The sequence below is a fragment of the Arachis ipaensis genome, chromosome B5 (assembly GCF_059453495.1).
Source record: "Arachis ipaensis isolate K30076 ecotype BB chromosome B5, ASM5945349v1, whole genome shotgun sequence".
NCBI classification, from domain to species: Eukaryota; Viridiplantae; Streptophyta; class Magnoliopsida; order Fabales; family Fabaceae; genus Arachis; species Arachis ipaensis.
This window is the reverse complement of record NC_142440.1, coordinates 14,396,532-14,417,698: the sequence shown is the minus strand read 5'-3', so window position 1 is coordinate 14,417,698 and position 21,167 is coordinate 14,396,532. Positions and strand designations below refer to the sequence as shown.

Below are 21,167 nucleotides of genomic sequence, written 5' to 3'. Positions count from 1 at the left end.
ATCTATTGTACACCAAAAAACGCCCATAATTACAGGTATACAACGACGATGAAATGTACGCCAATTTGGATATATTTTGTAGTACATTTTGAACTTATTCAAAATGTAAAAATGATATAATTTTAAATGATTTGGATGATATTGATTTGGTTTAAACTGTTCCACCTAATTTAATTTTATACAAATGATTGATTTGTACCGTGCTATTTTAAATTTATTTTTCAAATTATTTTGATCTAATATAATATAATTTGAATTAAATGAAATTTATATTCTAGTTAAACTTTAATTTTTTACTTTAAGTAAGTCATTCGAATATTTAGTACATATATTTTGATAATATTTTAAATTGCTAATACGTATATTTATATATATATTTATTTAAATTAGTCTCCCAAATTTTTATTACTAATAACATATTTTACTCAAGTTATGTAAAATTTAAATAATTATAATTTAAATGTTTAAAATTTAAATAAATATATTTAAATTATTAATGTTTTAAACCTAATTATTTGGATAATATATAATTTTATATATTTGTTAATAATTTTTTTTGGTGACTTAAGATGGATAAATTCAAAATAAAAGAAAAAAATAAGCCTCAAGAGAAATTGCAAGTCGACAACATCATTAGGGACAACTATTTGGAAGGTCTGGCCATGTCAAGAACCAATTAAGGTACTCAACTTTAATTTTAACTAAGTTCAAAAGTACTCCCTAGTTTGGAGTATTATTTTAGAATCTTTTTAATATTTTAAATATAAAACAAATAAAAGGGTAAATTACTGAAATAAAAATGACACACTGTTACCATACCACTTATTCTGTGTTGGCATACATAGTAGAATTCGGTGCGTGCATAAATCGACGTCTCTTTCAAAAAGTTGATTAATAGAACTATTTTTGTTAAATACATTTTTAAAATATTTTAATAAAAGTTGATTACTAGTTTGTTCTTGGAAAAAATTTTCTTGAAATTTTTTCAATGAGATCGTATGTAAATTTTTTTCATTTGTATTATATTTATTAGTTATATTAATCTTCTATTACAATACATTTTTTATTTACTTCACACAATATTTATTTTACCTTATTTGACTTATCTTAATTCTTTTCTTTATTTTATTTTTTACTTGACAATTTTTTTTTACTTTTCATATATAATTTTTTTATAATTCATCACATGCATGTTCTTTTTTAATTTACGTAACTTTTATAGTTTATATTTTACCATTGATGCTCTAGTTTGTGTTGTGTATTTATTTTTAATTTTTTAGTTATCTTTGAATATAATTATAAAAATGTGATTTCATTCTGTCCAATACTACTGTATTTAGTAGATAAATTACGAAATATTCATATATTGTTACTTTGAATGTGTTTGAAGATTTTTATAATATTAATTATAATAATATTTTGTGTTTATCCTTTTTTTAATAAAAAATTTTTATTTTTTTATTAATTATCCCGTACATTGTACAGGAACATACACTAGTTTGGTACTAATATTAGGGTGAAAGAAACTGATGTAAACAAACCATAAATTTTTTCTGGGATAAATTACAAATCATCAATACAATGACTACTAATTAGTACTCAGCGGAGGAACACATCAAAGACCTAAAAAGTTGAGCCAAACTATTTTAATTAAGTCTTACAATTTTTATAATAAAGAATTAACAGGTATAATTAGAAACTGAATAAGCTGAACATTAATTCAATATGTCAAATAATATTGATATTCATTAATAAATGACCATTTCATAAAAATAAATAATTAGAACACACATCGAGAATAGTATTACGACAAACAAAAAAAGGAAAGTAATAACTCTAAAATACTCCAAATAATACAACAAAAACACATAAATAATTATGCACCTTATGTTTATAGGTCAATGATGTCAAAAAATAATCTGAAATGTGTATCAAAAAGATGTAAAATAGTTAGTAAATATAAAATAATGTCCAAAAAATTTATGAAATTCAACAAAATTTTTCCAAACAATTTTATCACAAAAATTAATTTAAGATGATTATATTATACACCAATAATATAAGATAATTAGGTGAACCGACTGAGCCGGTCGAGTTTATCAAAAGACCGGTTCTCTAAAAAAATTGAAAACCCCACCCCCCCAAAACACCCGACCCTCTCTCCCATCTATCTCACTCTCACATAGAAAAAAAATCCCTAGTTTGCTTAACCTAGGGGAGAAAAGACCGCCGCCAACATTAGCCCCCAGGCAACGCCCCACTAGCCACTGTCAGCTCCCCCAGCCGCCGCCACTCTTCTCTTCCTCACCGTATCTGCTCGTCGCGAATCCCCACCAACCATTGTCACCCGTAGCCGCCGCCAGTCTTGTATTCACCTTCTATTAGCTCGTCGTGAACGCCGCCTCTGTGATCGTTGTCATCGGCAGTGACAGCCGTCAACATCGCAACCACCGCCAGAGCCAGTTGCTGTCGCGAGTGTCTTCCTGCCGGCGCCAGCTCTGTTCGACCGTTCCACCCCAGCCACTGTTCCCGTCGCCGCCAAATCTGCAGTCTTATCTGTCTTTCACTAACCTTAGGTAAAAACCTAATTTGAAGTAATAATCTACAGTCTTATCTGTCTTTCCTGGAATATTTGTTCAATTTTTGAATGCTGTTAGTGCTACTGAGATTGAAATTTTAAATCATTGTTTAAATCTGCTCCTATTGTGTATTATAGTTTTTTTTTATTTTGGATTGATTCATTGTATGATTTGTTGATTTTTCTTAGTTAATCTTTCTAAAAATTACTGCTTTAGTTCATTGCTGAACCTTGTTAAGCTTGCTTTAGTTCTGAAGTTGCTTGCTGCTTAAATTTAAAGGGATTGTGAATTTGGATTTAAGCTGTTATTGAAGTTTCCTTCATTAGGGTGTTCTTCAGTTTCCAAGTGAAACTTTCCCTTTGGCAATCTAAGCATACACGTTCGATTTAGAGCACCCGATAATGCTGATTGTTAGATATTTCTTTTGTTGATGCTTTGTTTTCAATATTCTTATATGTGTTGTGTTGTTCCTGTGTTTTAAATGTTCTTTTGATTCTTTGTTGTGTTGTATTTCTTTTTAATTGAATATTTGTACTGATTAGCTCTCTGAGGACCTACACACCGACTAGCATTATTACAATAAAGCTTTCCCTGTTAAAACTTTTTGGCAATAAAAACTTTGACACAATGCGATAAATTTAAATACATTTGGAGTTTTCTTATTGTGTAGGAGAGATTTTAGAAACCTATTTAAAAAATTAGGTGAAGCACTTAATAACTAACGAGTTTCGGGGGATAGAGTTTAAAGATTTAGTTTGGAGCATAGCAATTACTCTTAAAGACAAAACCGGAGCTAATAGGATAAAACAAGCAATATTGTCATACGAATGAAAAAAATTAGTTAAATAACTCTAGTACTGAGATTTTGAATTACTTGAAAAATTAAGTACAACGAAACCTTGATTTTGACAATTGGAAAGGAGATTAGAGTCTAACACTGAAAACGGTGGTACCTGGACGAATGTGTAGTTGAAAATTGATGAAACCCACAGACGACTGTTGTTGGCACCCAAAATTTAAAAAGAAGAAGAGTGGAGATAATGAGTTTACAATTATACTTAAGTGAAATCTGTTATTATATAGTCGACCAAACTCATTTAAAATATAAGTTATTATCAAGTCTGTTTTGAAGATAAGTAAAAGAAAAAATGACTTTGCCTATATTCTCCGGATTTACAGTCTATTTTTGAACAGAAGGCTTTTTTTCAGTTACAAATAATTAAATAGAAGGATAAATTAATTAAATAAAAGGTTAAATTAAGTAGTAGGAGAAACGGGCTATTCAACTCAGATAACAAAAAAATTTAAATTTGAAATCAAATAAGCTAGTTAAGTAAAAGCCGAAAAATCTGATTGAGATGAAGTTGTTAGGATTTCAAAAACCCACCCAACGTTTTAGCAAAATTTGAAATCAAATAAGCTAGTTAAGTAAAAGCCGGAAAATCTGATTGAGATGAAGTTGTTAGGATTTCAAAAACCACCCAATATTTTAGCAGTCAGTGTCTCCCCTCTTCATAACCTACTCTGCGCCTCCTTCACCCCGAACCACTTTATAATTCTTATTTCAGATAGATTTTGCACGAAAACTGAGCTTATTCCTCTGCACAATAATCATGTCCTTTTAATCATTGAGAAGAAGGCTCTTAAATTTAACCAAAGGGTTGAAGTGATTCTGAAACTGTGATTTTTGGTTCTATAATTTCTGTCCGGTCACCTAAGGTGAATAAATTTTCCATCATTGTTTCTTTTTCACTCTTATGTAATTAATTTATATTGTTTATATCTTTCTGCAATTCATGATTAGTTTGATGATGATTTCTCCTATGTAACAGATTTTCGTCTTTTGCATTAGCTCTTTTTCGTAATGTTTTTCTGTTGTTACTGCAACATAGTTCCAAACAACAAAGATAAGCACTGGGTCACGTTGTTATCATTTTTATTCTCCAAATTGTGCCTTCGAAAATTTTTTATCTTCTTTTCACAGAGTTTCAGCACTAGCAGAACAAGCAGTTATAGCACAAGCACTACAAGCAGGAGCCCTTGATTCTCTTCTTTCCACAGAGTTCCGACACAGTTCCAGCACACCGGCGCCTGCCGCCTGTATCAGCGTCCTCCATTTACCGTCGCTGCAGCACCCCTGTCCCCTTTCTTTTTGCCCTGTTCTAGTTCTATTCTTCTAGATTCTGGTCCATTTTCCTGTTTAATTTTACTAAGTTTGATTAATTTGGTTAATTATTTGATTTTGGAGCGAACACACTTGGGCCCAACTTCTCAAAGTTCTTCATTCATCTTCGAATTAACTTGAGGCAAACACTTTTGTGGCCCAATTTCTCCTTTCCCATTTATTTATTTATTTATTTTTATCTATTAATGTCTTTTATCTATCTGTCTCTCTCTCTTTTTTTTTTTGGTCTTACAGAACATACACACTCTCGCTCAGTTTAACCCAGAATTCAAACCTTTTTTAATACGATAGATATTTACATCTCAAATGTTGCTATTTAACAAATTCTCTAATGCTCGATTTGCTTTGATTTAATCAAGGTTACATTAATTTCTCATTTTACTTAGACAAATATTTGTTGGGGATGAAAAATTGTTGCCATGTCATCTTTAACACCACAGAGTTTGTCTCCTTTATTAGCACCTTTGAAAGTTGATAACAGACTTTTCATGATTATTTAATTTCATTTATTTATTATTATTCAGCAACAAAATTGCTATATAATGTCTTAAATGTTGTTTGAAACTTGATTGATATAATTGGTATAGTCATTGTGCACTATTTGGTTTTCCATTAGCGTTCTATTGTTGGTTCTCTAAGGACCTTGTGTTGTGTAAAGGAATAATCAAATGCCAAGAAAACCTCGGTATACCGTTAGTAATGCATCCGGAACTGTAGCTGGCCCTAATAGTCAAACCCACGCTACTCCGGTGAGTTATTTAATGCACCAGTTATTTAAAATATTTATTTTCCTTGTAGTATATACACTTCTTCAATATAATTTGTGGAAAATTCGAATAAAATAAATTGATGTTCTAACTACTTTATTTTTAGCAAACGGATGGAATGCATGATACGGGAGCAGATACTTCAAGTGCACAGCGACGTGCAAGAGCCCCTCCACCTCCACGTTCCGGCAACGGTGCTTGACAATCCCGTGTTAACGCTATACCGTTTCGACCACCTCGCAATGAAACACGGCTGGCTTCGTCAAGTGACATTGGGGACACTCGAGCTCCTACGACAAATAGAAAGCATCCACCGGATTCACATGAAGGTGTAGATGACCATTCAGAAGATGAAGACTATGACTCGGAGGCGGATGAGATCGAGTCATTCGATGACCATCTAGACAACATATTTGCCGCACATGAAGTTGAACGTCAAGGCAATGCCAACAGCAAAAAAAAAGACACTGATTATTGGGTTGTTGATGTCATAGGTATTCTTCTGATGCTTGCTTCTTAGTAAATGTAATGATTCTTCTCCGTGCATTATATTCTCTTAGTAAACTAACATTTGAAGTTTGTTCATTGCTGTTAGAAAATGGTGTGATCTCTTCTATGGAGCTGACTGTTAAGGAGGTATTAGCACTTCCTCCTGGAAAGAAGATCGTTCTACACCATAACAGAGAGTTGCAACAAGTTGGCCAGGCAGTGGGCTTATTGAGCGGGTTCTTGGGGACATTGGGGTCTGATTTTCAACAATTACCAATTTGTGCAAAGAGTTGGAAGACAATGAGCAAGGCTTCCAAGGAGCATGCGTATGACCAGATTAAGGTAATGTTTACTCTTTTATCTGATAAAGTAAGGCGCTACCAATGCTCGGTGTAAATTGCTGTTTTTTTACATATTAAATGAACAATAGAAGGAAAGATTAAGACGCACACACATGATATCGACCATACGGATTTTTATAGAATATTCGATAAATTTCTAAGGAATTTTTTGTATAGTTTAAATTGCACTATATAATTATACAGCTTAATCCCCAATTAATCTGATCATTCGTGTATAGCAATGTAACTAATAATTATAGTAATAATAATAACAATAATAATGAGAAAACTTATAAACCTCATGAGAATGTTAAAGCTGCTCCTATTGCTATTAATTAGAGAGTGACTAGCTATTATTTATGATTTTCGGTTAGATGAAAATGTCTGAGGAAAATAAAATTGAAACACATTTGCACAAGTTGATTATGTTACTGTCCTAACTTTGGAATTTTGAATGTTTATGTGGTTTTAATTTTTTCTTGAGAGATTATTTCATTGTTTCCTAGCTATGGGGATGCTGTTTTTTTTGTGATGCAACTCTCCGTTAATAGGTGGATTTCTTTGGTTTTCTATTTTATTTGTTTTAGTCTGGTAAATTAGATAAGGATAGTGCATGTTGGGTTTCTTGTAGTTGACTTCTGTGAATTTTGTTGTCGAGAATTGTTGATGTCATAAAGTATGTCTTTTGATAATACATTAGTCTGTTTGAGGTGGTTAATTATTATATGTTGTCTTTTGATCTGAACTACTTGTAGCGAGTATTCCACTATGAGGACGATAAAAGAGGGTGGATAAAGCGGGAAATTTTACAAAGAATAGGAAGCTGCTGGAGGAATTCAAGAAATCATTTGTTCCATAAGGTTTATGACGAAGAACTAACTTTTGAGCAAAATATCAAACGTAAGCCAGTAGGAATAGAGGCAAATCACTGGAAAAAGTTTCTTCAATATCGGTTGGACGAGGACACGAAGGTAACAAATATGTAGTTGAAATTTCATTGTATGCGATTTTAAATGGTAATGAATTACTACTAAATATGCTGAATTTATTGTGATAGTGAAAAAACTACTACCCAAAAGTTCATCACCAAATCATTTTTTTTGTTTCCTGAAGTTGTACGCTCAAGGCTGATTTATAAAATTATTAACAGTGTAGTAATTTATCCCGATAACATTTATTTTTTTTCATTTTTTGTGTAGAAGAAGTGTAGAAAAAATACTGTTAATCGTTCAAAGCAACAATACACACATACCGGAGGTTCTAAAACGATGGCAAGAAAGAGACACGAAGAGTAATTAATTTAACTTCAGTTCAAGAATATTGACGTGTTTCTGGTAATACAGTGTTGTCTTTAATACAAATGTGTGTTGATGATTGTTATAGGAGCAACGACAGGGAAGGCCTATTGGGAGAGGAAAAGGATGGACCATGAGTCATAAAAAAAAGAATGGAAAGTATATGAATGAAGAAGCGCGTTTGGTTGGGGTAAATCATGTTCATTACTTTTTCAAATTTTCCTTTGCAATTACTATCATTGAATTTAGATTAGTGTAAATCCGGACCTCACATGTTTGCAGGAAGCAATTGAACTTATTGAGAGCCAAGACCCCTCTAGCAAGGAATTTTCACAGAATGATTCCCTTGCACAAGTGCTTGGAAAGGAGTACCCAGGAAGAGTTCATGGACTCGGTATTGGTACATGTCTGAGTCGATGTTTTCGTAACATTCCAGAGCAGTCGGACTACGGTGTACAGATTGAGGAGTATCAGATGGAGATTGTGAAACTCAAGGCGGAGGCAGCAGAACTCAAGGCAGCAGCAGCAGAGGAAAAGGCAAAGAGACAGAGAATGGAGACAGAGGCAGCTGAAGGGAAGGCAAAAATACAGACAATGAGAAATTTGTTGACATACGTAATCCAGCAACAAGGAAGTAATTTGCCATCTGAAATAGCTGCGGATTTAGATTCTTTGAGAAGTGCACCAACCTCATCCCATGCAAGATGATGTGTGGGCACTAATGATTTGACTTATCAATGTTGGAATCGGAATACTCTTTTATTGTTTACTTTCATAATGACTTTTGAGATATTTATTTGTAGTTTTTTATCTTGTTGACTTTATTTGTAGTTTACAGTAATGGATGCACTGAATGCAAATTATCATTATAATGATTCACCTTTGCAAAATTAATTATGTTTCGTTTCGTGTGTTGTTTTTGGATTGGCTGTTGGTTATTTTAATAAATTAACGCAATTGAGTGGATGAACATATAAAGAATAAAAGAGTTGTCATATTTTATTATAAATTCTGGTTTTTTTTTTTAAAAAGTGTTACTCGACATTTGGCAACGGTTTTAAATCCGCTGCTATATTCATAACAGGATTAGTAAATGTATGGCATTTTGCAGCGGTTGACAACCACTGCAATCTCCCTTAAATCATATTTTCACGATTTAGTAGCGGATGAAACCGCTGCAAAATAATACCGCTGCAAAATACCATTTAGGAGCGGTTGTACCAGCGGTTACTAATAACCGCTGCTAAGGGTTTAGCCTCACACTATCTTTCAGTGGATTTATCAACCGCTGCTATCCGTTTGACAGCGGTTAAAAACCGCTGCTAATCATATACATAACCGCTGCTATTTGCCAGATTTGGTGTAGTGCTATCTATAGACTATAGCTGATTTTTATTTATGTTAGACTCACTAACAAAAAGACTTGGATGTGTAGCATTATTCTTTTATTATATTAGGTTACATAAAAAATTAACTATTTAAATGAATAATTCGGTGTTTAGAAGTCAAGCATTAGAATAGTTTTTTGAAAAGTATTTTTCATATCATAAATTCATAATTATATAATTATGAGAAAGACTTACTTTTTAAATTACGTTTTTAAATTAATTGGCTTTCAATATTATTAGATTGTCCTATTTTTAAATCATTCTACTTGTCTCTCTATAGTGTACAAGAACTAGAAAATTATTTTCACTAACCATTGTGAGCCCACTTTAACGAGGGTTTAACGTTCTATTCATATTTGTATAAGTAATGCACATAGATAAATCGAACTTACTAAATTCGATTTATCGCATTGTCCCAATATATATATAAATAGAATCACACAGCTTCAATTTGCGTTGTTGTTAATGTATTTAAATAAATCGGGGCTAATAGCTTCGATGTATTTGCTATTACGCTCTTCTCTTGTAAATTGAAGCCAATTCATTCAATTTACATCTACTCTGTAAATCGAATTCAATAATCTTGATTTACACAATTTCAATATAAATTTAGATATTTATGTAGCATTTTTATTTTTAGAAGAATCATATAATATTAAAAAATAATTGATTTAGTGGTGTTAATTACCCAAAATTTGACGAGCCAACTCCAAAATCTTGTTGCGGAACCAAGTTTTTCAGATCAAACTGAAGTTAAGAGCCATACTACCTCCGATTTATTTGGGAATGTCATAATAAGTAGTAGCAGAATAGTAATCACTTTAGGGTAAGTTGTTGCAAAATATTATTATTAGAGTTGGTTATTGATAATGACAATGACTTTGTAAAAACTCATAAAATAATGGATGCATTATTTGTAAAAGGCGTAATTGAATAATTTAAGAGTACAGTCTACGTGTGTTAATCATAATGTAGGCGTGTTAATAAGAATCGTAATGCGGCCATGGATGTATCCCTTATTGTTGATTATCCATGATTCCTTTCTGTTTTCTATTCTAGATAGATTATTAGAATTTGATAAAATAAATTGCTTTAAGATAGATATTGTTTTGTAGGAGAGATTTATATGCTATACAGGAAGTCATAAATTTATACATTATTACTCTTGGGCTTTGTTTGTTTGAGGTGAGGTGTAAAAAAATTAATGGAAGAAAGAATAAAAAACATAGATTAATTTCTTTTATTTGATTTAAAAAAAAATATTCAAGAGGTAACAAAAGAAATTATAAAAAAGAAATTGATTATATACATTTTTTTAATTTAAACAACTAAAGAAAAAATTGAACTTCTATTTCATTTTTTTTCTTCCTTTTGTTTTTTACTTTTTTCATTATATTCCTTCGAAATAAATACTTAATATACGAAAAACAAAGAGACTATATTGAGCAATTTGATTTTTAAAAAATTGATAAAATTGAGAATACATATTTCTTTTGTTTGATGTTATTTTGATAATGAAATAACAAATGAAGAACTCATCTTATGTATAGTAGTTGAGGAATTTATGTTGGCTTAATTCATAATTTCATATAGAAAGTATTTCTCTCTGTGTCTCTCTTACGAGGGTCAACGGCAACTCTGTCTGAACTGACAGGTGTTGGGAAGGGGCTGGTATGGCTAGTGTGATATCTGATCTTTGATCACATGACATTGGGTCAGAAAACACGTTCCCCGGCTGCCTATTGTCTTTCTTTATGTCCGTGCCTCGAGCCTCGAGGCTCCAACTGTTTAACTAAACGGCAGTTGTGGGGTTAGTTACCATGGTGTGGCGGGAATAGACGGCTTCCCGCCAAAGCGGGAGTTGGTGGGCCCCATCTCTCACATGAAAAGCAAACTGCAAAGTGCAAACCCATTCTTGCGGGACCCACTATTCCTCATCGCTTTTTGACCGTTCTCACTCGGTCTCTGCTGCCTCGGCATTTGAGATTTGAGAAGAGGAGCAGAGGGCTTTATTTCATACAACGGCGCCGCATGTCTTTCTTTCCGTGGGACACTCCATCCACGTCCACGTTTCCCTCCAACCTCACCTAAACCAACATTTTTCAAACTTTCAATTATAATCAACTATTACTAATTGAAACTATTAACCTAAACCCCCCAAATCAGCTTCATGATTTCGTGCATTCCCTGAATTTAGATTGGTTTTGGTTTCCCACATTCTTGCATGACACCCCCACATGTCCATCTCCAACCACCATCACTATGGTATATTATTTTCACTATATATGCCACGTCTCCTCCACCATTTACTTTGCTTTATGCATCATTAAACAAGAATTATTATTTATTAGCGTACCTTTTCAAATATTGTAGAGGGATTTTTTATGTTTTGTATTAAGTGTAGTCGACGTGGGAGTAGTTTCTTCTCAGAATCAGCGGAGCCATTATTCTCAAATAAACAAATTATTCTGATATAAAAGAATGGCTTGTATCAGAAACAAATTAAAAGGACCCAAATAAGTAAAAACCATTGAGTTATAGGCTTACCGTTTATGACGATGATGCAGGATTGTCAATTGTGCGTTCCTTAATTACTAATTAGAGATGAGCACAGTATGCGGTAATAATGATGAATACAATTTATTTTTTTGATTGATTGCGATAGCGGGGGTAATTATTTAATTTCTAATTAAATATTTACTGTTTTTAGAGATTTTGGTAACAAGTTGTTACTAGTACTTGACAAAACATCACACCGGAATGGAGTGCAACATGTCCTAATTAAGGTCTTGCACATGCAACATGTATATGCAATAATTTGGTTTAGTTGTTACTAATTTAACATATGGTGGTAAGGTTATGATAGAATTGTAAAGGATATGATACGATTAACCAAACCTCCACACTCCAATCAGTGTATTAGGGATACTTATGGTTGAAGTAGGTAGATGTTACATTGTTACAGTAGGTGACTAGGTGTGAAGAGATTGAAGTGAGTGATGGGTGGGAGGGAAGCCACATTACATTTCATGGAGAGCTTGTTAGGTGTCCCCTTCCCGGTAGCAATGGTTTTTTTGTTTTTGTTTTGGTATTTGTGTCAATGGTGTTATTGGTGGATCCAGCATGGAGTTGGAGCAGGGAACACTCTTGAGTTTGTTGGTCATTGTACTCTGCATACCAGGGTCTGCTGGAGCCCCCTACACTCATCACTTCTGATCCAGGCCCAACTAGTCACACAAGCTTCCAACTCCATAAGCCCAATTTTATTTTGACACTTTTATTTCCCAAAAGTAGGTTGTTTCAATTTTTGGATGAATTTTTGTGTTTTATGTTTCGGATTTTGTTGTACCTGCATTATTGCCAGGCCTTTTGTTTGCTTTACAATATTACAGACCAATGTCACGTCATGATAAAGTTATACTAGCCAATGTACACCTAAAAAAAAAAGTTACACTAGCCAATCAACCCATAGTTACTTTCCCCTTGCTAGTTTGTGGATTAATTCGTTCGGCCATCAATAACTTATAATTGTTTTTTTTTTGTTTGTTTATTTTGGCAAACTAATATACTGATTATTTTATTATCACGCATTTTATTTGGATAAACTTCAAGCCAACATGGTAGACGTTTATTACAAGTGGTGGCCATTGTTAATTCCTGACCAAATTCTCACCTTTATCATAATCAGCACTACCTATCATGCAATTATTACTTTGGATTTTTTTATTTTTTCTTTCTGGCGGGAATGAGTTTGCTTATTATGTTAGAATTGAAGATAATTTTTTGACCCTAGATTTTCCTTCCCCTAGTTACAGTTCAAATACGTTACGTTACATAATGTACGAGGAGTAATCTCTATGCATGACCTAAATGGAAAGGGACCGACCAATAATGTTATATATGATAATAATGAAAAAGTATATGTAGACAATGAAAATATTAAATAATGGATATATTAGATGTTTAATTTATTAGGTATGTAGATGGTTATCTTAATAAGACTTAGGTAGGTAATTTGAGAGTATAGTGTGTTTTTACTTATTGAGTTATATTAGGTAACCAATGACTTTCTTGAACAACATGAATAACGGGCCTTAAAATTGGTTCAATTTAAGTAAAACATATTACACTATAAATTACTCACTTAAATCTTAATATTAGAATAACTATTCGCACACTTAGTGAATTGAACATCCGATATATTCATTGTTCACATTGTTTAATATTTTACTGTCTACCTGTACTTTTTTTTTATTTTACTAGACTAATTTTAGAATTTATTGTTCACATTATTTACAAAAATTATTGTCTACCTAACAAAGTCTAAGTCTGATAATAATAACTTAATAAGTGATGGTTGTCGTTATATGGGATGAAGGGTCCTAAAGCAATATTTGGATTTTAGCAATCCATATATAAATGATTGAAGCCCTATCAATAGTGGGAATCGCCATGCTAATGTGGTGATGAATAATGTGGTGATGAATAATGCAGCAGCATAGCACATAATAATACATCTTTAAATTAAAAAACTTTGCATTTGTTCATTCCAAGTTCCATCAGTTGAGAACAAAAGTCACCTCCAATAAAACCCCTTCCTTCTTTAATCTTTATCATCTTGACAAAGCAAAGGAGTACACATCGATTTCCACTCCACCGATTTTATAATATATCAATGAAAAGATATTCGCTAACAACTTCGCCTCTTTTTCCCCCCTCAATAATTTGAACTTTCTGTGCAAGCCCTTTGTGTTTGGTATTATAGAATGTATTTTCAATTTCGTTTATTATAATTCAGTGTCAATTATTAGTTTTCTTTTCCTAAACATACACAACTTGGAAAGAAAATTAAAGATTCCTCGTCCCTCCCTAGCTATCTTCTATGGTTTTGAACTAGCTATATGTATCTCTCGCGCATTATATATATTAGAAGATTATTTTCCATTTGTTCTCAGTTCTCACTCTGATCTACAGTCCATATATAACAATAATTTCATGGTAACTGTTATCGAAATATATATTTCTACTTTCCAGCGTGCACCCTAAAGTGGATGAAGCTTTTTATTTCCATGGCTATGATTATTAATTAATGCTTCAACTTGTGCATTGTGATTGTGAAGTTTATAACAATGATACTATAATAATTAGTGGTGGTAGTAATGGCAAAGAATAAGTTAGATGATGATTACCTAAGCTTTTGCTATGCGTATGGACCAAACCCTTCATTATCCCACTAACCACTTTACAGAATCGTGTGAATGTATCTTTAATCGGAAAGTAAGTATCTAAGAGGAGAAATAAGGTGATTATTTATGTTAAGATATTTTGATTTAAAAATGGAAAAGGCTACTTGTACAATAAAATTCAGTTTTTTGGTCGGTCTTTAATACTATTTAATTATCTTTTAATTAAAACATATTTTTATTTTGTAGGATACACATTTATAATTAAAATTAATTTAAATTTTAAAAATTAAAATTTCTCTAACTTCCTACCCATTTTATAGTTAGTTATTATTTCTTTCTTTTACGTTTTTTCTCTTTCTAACACAATTTTCTTTTTTCTTCTTTTTTTTTTTTCAAAAGACAAATTTTATTGGTGTAATAAAATAAAAGGCCCATTTTGGATTTACAGCAACAGAGAAATGGGAATTTCCCAACTAAGTAAAGGTATTAGATGTTATCTCCTCATTAAGACATAGAATGTGAAAAAGGGTAAAGTGAAAAAGGAAGAGTTTTTGGAAAAGGAGTGTCGTTCTTGGAGCTTCATCAATGGAGGTGCATGGTAGGAGTAGTTCAGAAACCCAAATCGGGTGATTGTGTGAATGGTTGAGAATTTGAATTTCATTTGGTTGAATTTGCTTTATCCAGTTGTCCTCTAAAAATTGGCGTTTTCTTCTTTCTTCTATTTTGCTACAATATTTCAATTTGTATCTGCAGAAAAAAAATTCAAAATCAGTGCATTTAGAAAAAAATTAATTCCTTACTTATTGTATCTTTGATAAAATGCAAGATCTGTTTTACGACTTTCTATTGATGAATGGTCGAATATAATTATATACACAAACTAAAATATTTTCAATTGTAATTTTTTTTTTTAATTGTAGCACATCTAAAATTTTAAGTTATACAAAAAATATTTTTAAAACACATCCAAAATCACAAATCTAAAATTTAAATTTAAACATTAAAAAATAATTGTAACACATCTAAAATTATGAAGTTATACAGAAAATATTTTTGAAACACATCCAAAATCATAAATCTAAAATTTAAATTTAAACATTAAAAAACAATTGTAACACATTTAAAATTATAAAGTTATACAGAAAATATTTTTGAAACACTTCCAAAATACAGAAATTACACATGCAAAAATAATTTAACATTGCAATATATATGACCATCTTATTCGATTTTTTATTTCAAAAAAAATAAAAAACTTATACAGAATAATAAAAAAAAGTAATGGTGTTAGAGACCCATCCAAACCTCCGGTAAGTTTTCGGCGTGGCGACGTTGATGCGGACAAACGGCGACGAGGAGGAGGAAGACGGCGACGAAGATGAGTGTTAACAAAGGGAAATGTGGCGTTGTGAATGAGCACCGAGAAGGAGGAAGGCAGCGTCGAGGATGAGCGTAGAAGAGGAAGGTGACGCGGATGAACGACGGCGGAGGATGACTTCTGGATGTGCGCCTCGGAGGTTTTTCATGTGCGTTGAGGATGACTTTTTTGAGTGCTTTGTACTGATTTAGTTAATAATTAGATGGTTTAAAGTTTATTTTATAATTTTAAAATCAAAATTTTGAATTTTAAATAATTTTATTTTTAGATATGTATTTAAATTATAATATATTAATAATTAAATATATTAAATCTGAAACAAAAATTTAAAATTTTAATTTTAATTTTATTTAAATTGTATTTTGAATGTGTATTTAATTTTAAAAAGACAGTAAATCTATTCATAATTTTTAGATGTGTTTATTTTAATTTTTTTTAAATTATTGTAATAAAAAGCTGAATATTGTACCATTTTTAAAGGATACCTAGTTGAATTGTTTAAAAATAATATATAAGACGAATCATTAAATAATTTTTATTATTTTTGTTATTTTCATAAAGTTATGTGAATATTCAATGTAATAATTAATTATTAAAAAAAAGTTAAAATAAAATTAAGAGCCCTTATCCATCAGGTATATATGCCTGACCTTCTTTCGGTTCTCTTTTCAGTTATTTTCACCCTAATCTCGTGGGAATATTACGTGCTAAGTGCTTCGATTATGTATGAAGTATCTGTATCTGTTAAAGTCGCACTACAATACCCTACTCCACAGCTAGATTGATATATTCCCCACATCCTATATCCTTACAACATTCGATCATAGGATTAATAATGCTACACTTTATATACTTATATACCAAGATTACGTTCTTTTATGCCCAATACTACATTCTTATCTTTGAGTGACTTGCATATCCTAGTAAGTACTATCAGAATTTATGCCCTTTCATTTAATCTCATCCATCTAATTTATGCCCTAGTGTGCATGGAGTTGCAATAATATAAAACACTTTCGGTCACTTTGGTCTCACTCTCTAATAGTTTTTGTAAGAAAAAAAGGTTTTTCATTCGTTGATATTACTCTCAGCCTAACTATTGGGCATCATCAATCTAGGGAATATCCTAAAATTGACTTTGATTCCTCAATTAGTCAACGACAATAGTCGCCGTTACCCTGCATGTGGAATCGATCAAGCTATAGTTAATAAGTTGGCAATGTGTCGCGTTTTATATAACAAAATTGCACAGTGTTTTCTTTTTTAAATTCCCCGCTCTGCATATATATGACACTTTTTTAAGAGCATCATTATTTTGTGCGAAATATATTATATTTTCCAAAACCAGCAGATAGTTAAATTTTATATTAAAATTAATGTATTTGAGACAGTTAGAAATAGATGCATGCCATAATAGGTATGAGATGTGATCTCCTTTACCTCTAGACTACCTTTTAGTCGGGAACACAAAACAGCAAAGCCCTCCAACCACAATAAGGTTTTTTGTAATTTTGTCTACAGTAATAACAGAAACTGGATAATGATGCAATATATATAAACTTGTGTGAAATCTACAACACATCAAATCTTTTAAAATTCTATAAGATTCCTAATAGCTAATAAAATTATGATGACTCACTATTTTACAATGATGTATATAAACATGTGATAAAAGAAAATGGAAAAAAGAGGAAAAAACTGATTATGTTTCTTAAGATTGATCTTGGGGCTATGAGGATAAATGATATAATAATTAAAAATTTAAAAATATTATTTGTCTATTAAGATTCGTTACTATATATTTTTATATAAATACATACATAATTTAATTTATTTTTAATATATATTATATATTTTTAAATGTATATTTTACATTAATTATTAATTTTTAATTTGTGGCTAATTTTAATCCTCTTTTTAAAAATACAAAAAAACAGAATCCACTACCAATTTGGGCCCATGCAAATTAAAATGCTTTCTTTTAACAACTCTTTCCGTTTAAAATAAAACCAACACAAAAAAATTATTATTTATGTAAAATATGTGTTAAAATATACCAAATATGCATTAAAAATATATAAAATAATACATATAAATATATACAAATATATAGATAGTAATTTGATGATTGCGTTAATTTTTTTTTATCTATACATAATATTTTTGTTGAGAGTATATGAAAAATTGAAAATCATGTGATATTAATATCTCATCTCATTTTCTATTTCTCCAATTAGCTTAAAGACTAAAGATATAGAAGACGACATGTCTAGCCATTTATGCTATACATTATTATGTTTTAAATTTTTTAGAAATATGTAACCTGTTGCATGTAATCAAAGAGGCCATGGTAAACAAGTAAACAGAATATAAGGAGGTTGATGTTGCAAACCTTGTATAATAAGTACTCATGTACTTTGAAGAAACCAAGCAAATTAAAGTGTGTTGTAGCTGTGGTCTCTGGCTGGCATGGGTCATCATAAAAGCACTATAAATCTTTCACAAATTAGAAAGAAGATCCTCTTGTGATAATGGCAATGACTTCATCCTTTAACAACTAGTGCTCAGGCAAGCAAGCAAGCAAGCACGCACAAAATGAATGATACTAATCTGTCCAACCAAAACAAAGTAAAAATGTCAGCAGCAAAATCTGAGTTGGTAGAGAAGGCAAGCATAAACGTAGAAAGTAATGACCAATCATCTTCACCTGCTCCTGCAAGCCTTGGGAAGATGGTGGCTTCAGAGCTGAGAATTCAACGAGGAATAGCCCTTCCAATGGTGGCCATGAACCTTGCCTGGTTTGCCAAGACAGCCATCACAACAGCATTTCTAGGCCGCCTGGGCGAGCTCAGCTTAGCCGGCGGTGCACTGGGCTTCACTTTCGCCAACGTAACCGGCTTCTCCGTCCTGAACGGCCTGTGCGGCGCCATGGAACCCATCTGTGGACAAGCTCACGGTGCTAGAAACTTCAAACTCCTCCACAAGACCCTTCTCATGACAATCATATTGCTCCTCTTGGTAACAATTCCCATCACTTTCCTATGGCTCAACGTTGACAAAATCTTAATTCACTTCGGGCAGCACCAAGATATTTCAACGGTGGCCAAAACCTACATCTCATATCTTATACCAGATTTGTTTGTGACCTCGCTCTTCTGCCCCTTAAAATCCTACTTGAGCTCCCAAAGCATAACACTCCCAACCATGTTCAGTTCAGCCGTGGCACTTGCTTTCCACATACCAATCAACATAGTACTCTCAAAAACCATGGGCCTTGGGGGGGTTTCCATGGCTGTTTGGATAACCGATCTTATAGTGGTGGTTCTGCTGGCAATTTACGTAGCCATTCTTGAGAACAGAAAGGCAAGCATGTGGAAGGAAGGGGGGTGGTGGGATCAGAGCATACAAGATTGGATTAGGCTTTTGAAGCTGTGCGGATCATGCTGCCTCAACACATGCTTGGAATGGTGGTGCTATGAGATTCTCATCTTGCTCACTGGCCACCTCACTGACGCTAAGGACTCACTCGGAGTTCTCACCATTGTTCTCAACTTCGACTATCTGCTTTTCTCCGTCATGCTGTCCCTGGCCACCTGTGTCTCCACCCGAGTCTCCAACGAGCTCGGGGCCAACCATGCCGCCCCCGCGTACCGGGCGGCGTGTGTTTCTTTGGGATTGGGGTGTGCCTGCGGGTGCATAGGGAGCTTGGTGATGGTGGGGGCAAGGGGAGCCTGGGGGCCTCTGTTTAGCCATGAAAGGGGAATCATAACAGGGGTAAAAAGGACAATGCTGCTGATGGCTCTTGTGGAAGTGTTTAATTTTCCGGTGGCGGTTTGTGGAGGCATACTTAGAGGGACAGCTAGACCGTGGTTGGGCATGTATGCTAATTTGGGTGGATTTTACTTCCTTACCCTGCCCCTTGGTGTGCTTTTTGCATTCAAGCTTCACCTTGGGCTTATTGGGCTCTTTATTGGTCTTATTGCCGGTATTGTTATTTGCTTGTTGCTGCTGCTCGTGTTTATTGCAAGGATTAACTGGGAAGTGGAAGCTTCTAAGGCACAGCAACTGGCCACAAAATATGATTCTCAGGAACCAATTCAAAACCATCATGTCTAACAAAATTCAGGACTCTGTTTCTCAAAACAACAAGCAGTTTAAAAAACATATACGAAATGTATGTCATGTAGCGCTCGTGTTTCTACTTTCTAATTTTAAGAAACAAAAGGGCATCTACTAATTAAGTGACTGGAAGCATAATTCCGGATTATGTTTGTTCTTTCTTCTTATATTTAGACATAAGAAATTTACAGCAAGACAAGCTATAGTCATGGAAGATAACACAGTATATCACTGGTCCTCAGCAACGACAAACTTCATTTTAGTTAGCGAAATTGCAACCAAAGATGCAAAGCTCGTGTGGGCAGTGCTATGGTTCTTATGGTAGATTCTTTCAGCCCGTAAAGAAAAGTACTGGCAAAACGTGGAAACGACGCCTCCACGAAGAGACATATTCTGTCCAAAATCAGAGGCTACAGGAGTTGTAGCGTAATAGAGTTAGATTAATCCACACAACATAATTGTAATTATGTTATTGGGTCCTGTTAGTGTGAATTTGCGGTCTTTTTTTAGAAGTGTGAGAATGATATAGCTTTTTGGGCCTCGAAAAAAATGAGAATTCAAAAATAAGAAGAGTAATAATAGCATGGGCCGAAACGGTTCCGTTTTGATTTTCATTTATAAAACAGAAATGCCCAACACCACAATCACTCCCCCAACCTCTTCGATCTCTCCCTAACTCAATTCAGAAAGCAAATTTAACCTTACCCTAAACATGCTTCCCATCTCAAAAGTCTTGGGTTCGAGTCCCTACCAACTGCAACTGAAAAAAAAAAAAATTTTAGACTTAACCACCACCTAAGTTCAAGATCTACAAATTTTGTTATTTGTAACCATTAATTAGGTATCATTAATATTTTTAATGGTATAAGATTACATCTAATAATATTTAATTACTCACTTTTCTTTTATTAATTAAGTATTGGTCAGATTTTATTAAAAATGTTAGCTTTTTCGTATAATAATAATTAAATTGACATTTTAGCAAACATAACACTTATAATTATTCACTTTTTGACTAACATAATAATCAATACAACACACCCTAAAAATTACTTTGCATCCTTGCCTTTGCAACCATATAGATCTATTCTTTAACAACAACTTCATAATCAAATCCTACCTACAATATCTAAATAATCCAATGCTCTTAATACTTACCTTCACTATAGTATCGATTTAAAAGTTCTTCGTGATTTATTACATAATTCATTAATGATATAAATAAACCATTATACTGACATAAAAATTTCTATCCTATTATTTTTTCCTACTTAGACCCATTATATTTGTTTTGGTAGTATAATGTGCATGCATTTTTCGAAAACCATGATCATACCCATGAAATTTTCATCATTTCACACAACCCGCCACAAATCTAACGTCCAAGGTCCAGCCGACCATTAAGACATATCCACCAAAAATAAAATAAAATATTACATC

The 21,167-nt window shown here is 32.6% G+C and overlaps 2 protein-coding genes across 2 annotated transcripts; both read left to right on the top strand.

The window, feature by feature from the left end:
• Positions 1-6,146: 6,146 nt before the first annotated feature.
• On the top strand, positions 6,147-8,364 carry LOC107640195 (uncharacterized). Its single transcript, XM_088486802.1, has 4 exons — positions 6,147-6,362; positions 7,561-7,652; positions 7,939-8,056; positions 8,098-8,364. The coding sequence occupies exons 1-4, from the start codon at positions 6,147-6,149 to the stop codon at positions 8,362-8,364; spliced, it is 693 nt and encodes a 230-aa protein (XP_088342928.1).
• A 9,516-nt stretch (positions 8,365-17,880) lies between these two features.
• Positions 17,881-20,236, top strand: LOC107643006 (MATE efflux family protein). Its single transcript, XM_088488865.1, has one exon. It carries the CDS (start codon positions 18,204-18,206, stop codon positions 19,722-19,724), a length of 1,521 nt encoding a protein of 506 aa, XP_088344991.1. The 5' UTR covers positions 17,881-18,203; the 3' UTR covers positions 19,725-20,236.
• Positions 20,237-21,167: the final 931 nt, after the last annotated feature.

Bases quoted from the DNA above. Each gene is read 5' to 3' on its own strand.
- LOC107643006 (XM_088488865.1), top strand. From the start codon at position 18,204: ATGAATGATACTAATCTGTCCAACCAAAACAAAGTAAAAATGTCAGCA.
- LOC107640195 (XM_088486802.1), top strand. From the start codon at position 6,147: ATGGAGCTGACTGTTAAGGAGGTATTAGCACTTCCTCCTGGAAAGAAG. The intron at 6,363-7,560 runs GTAATGTTTACT...TTTTTTGTGTAG, and splicing joins ATGCGTATGACCAGATTAAG to AAGAAGTGTAGAAAAAATAC. The intron at 8,057-8,097 runs GTACATGTCTGA...ATTCCAGAGCAG, and splicing joins AGTTCATGGACTCGGTATTG to TCGGACTACGGTGTACAGAT.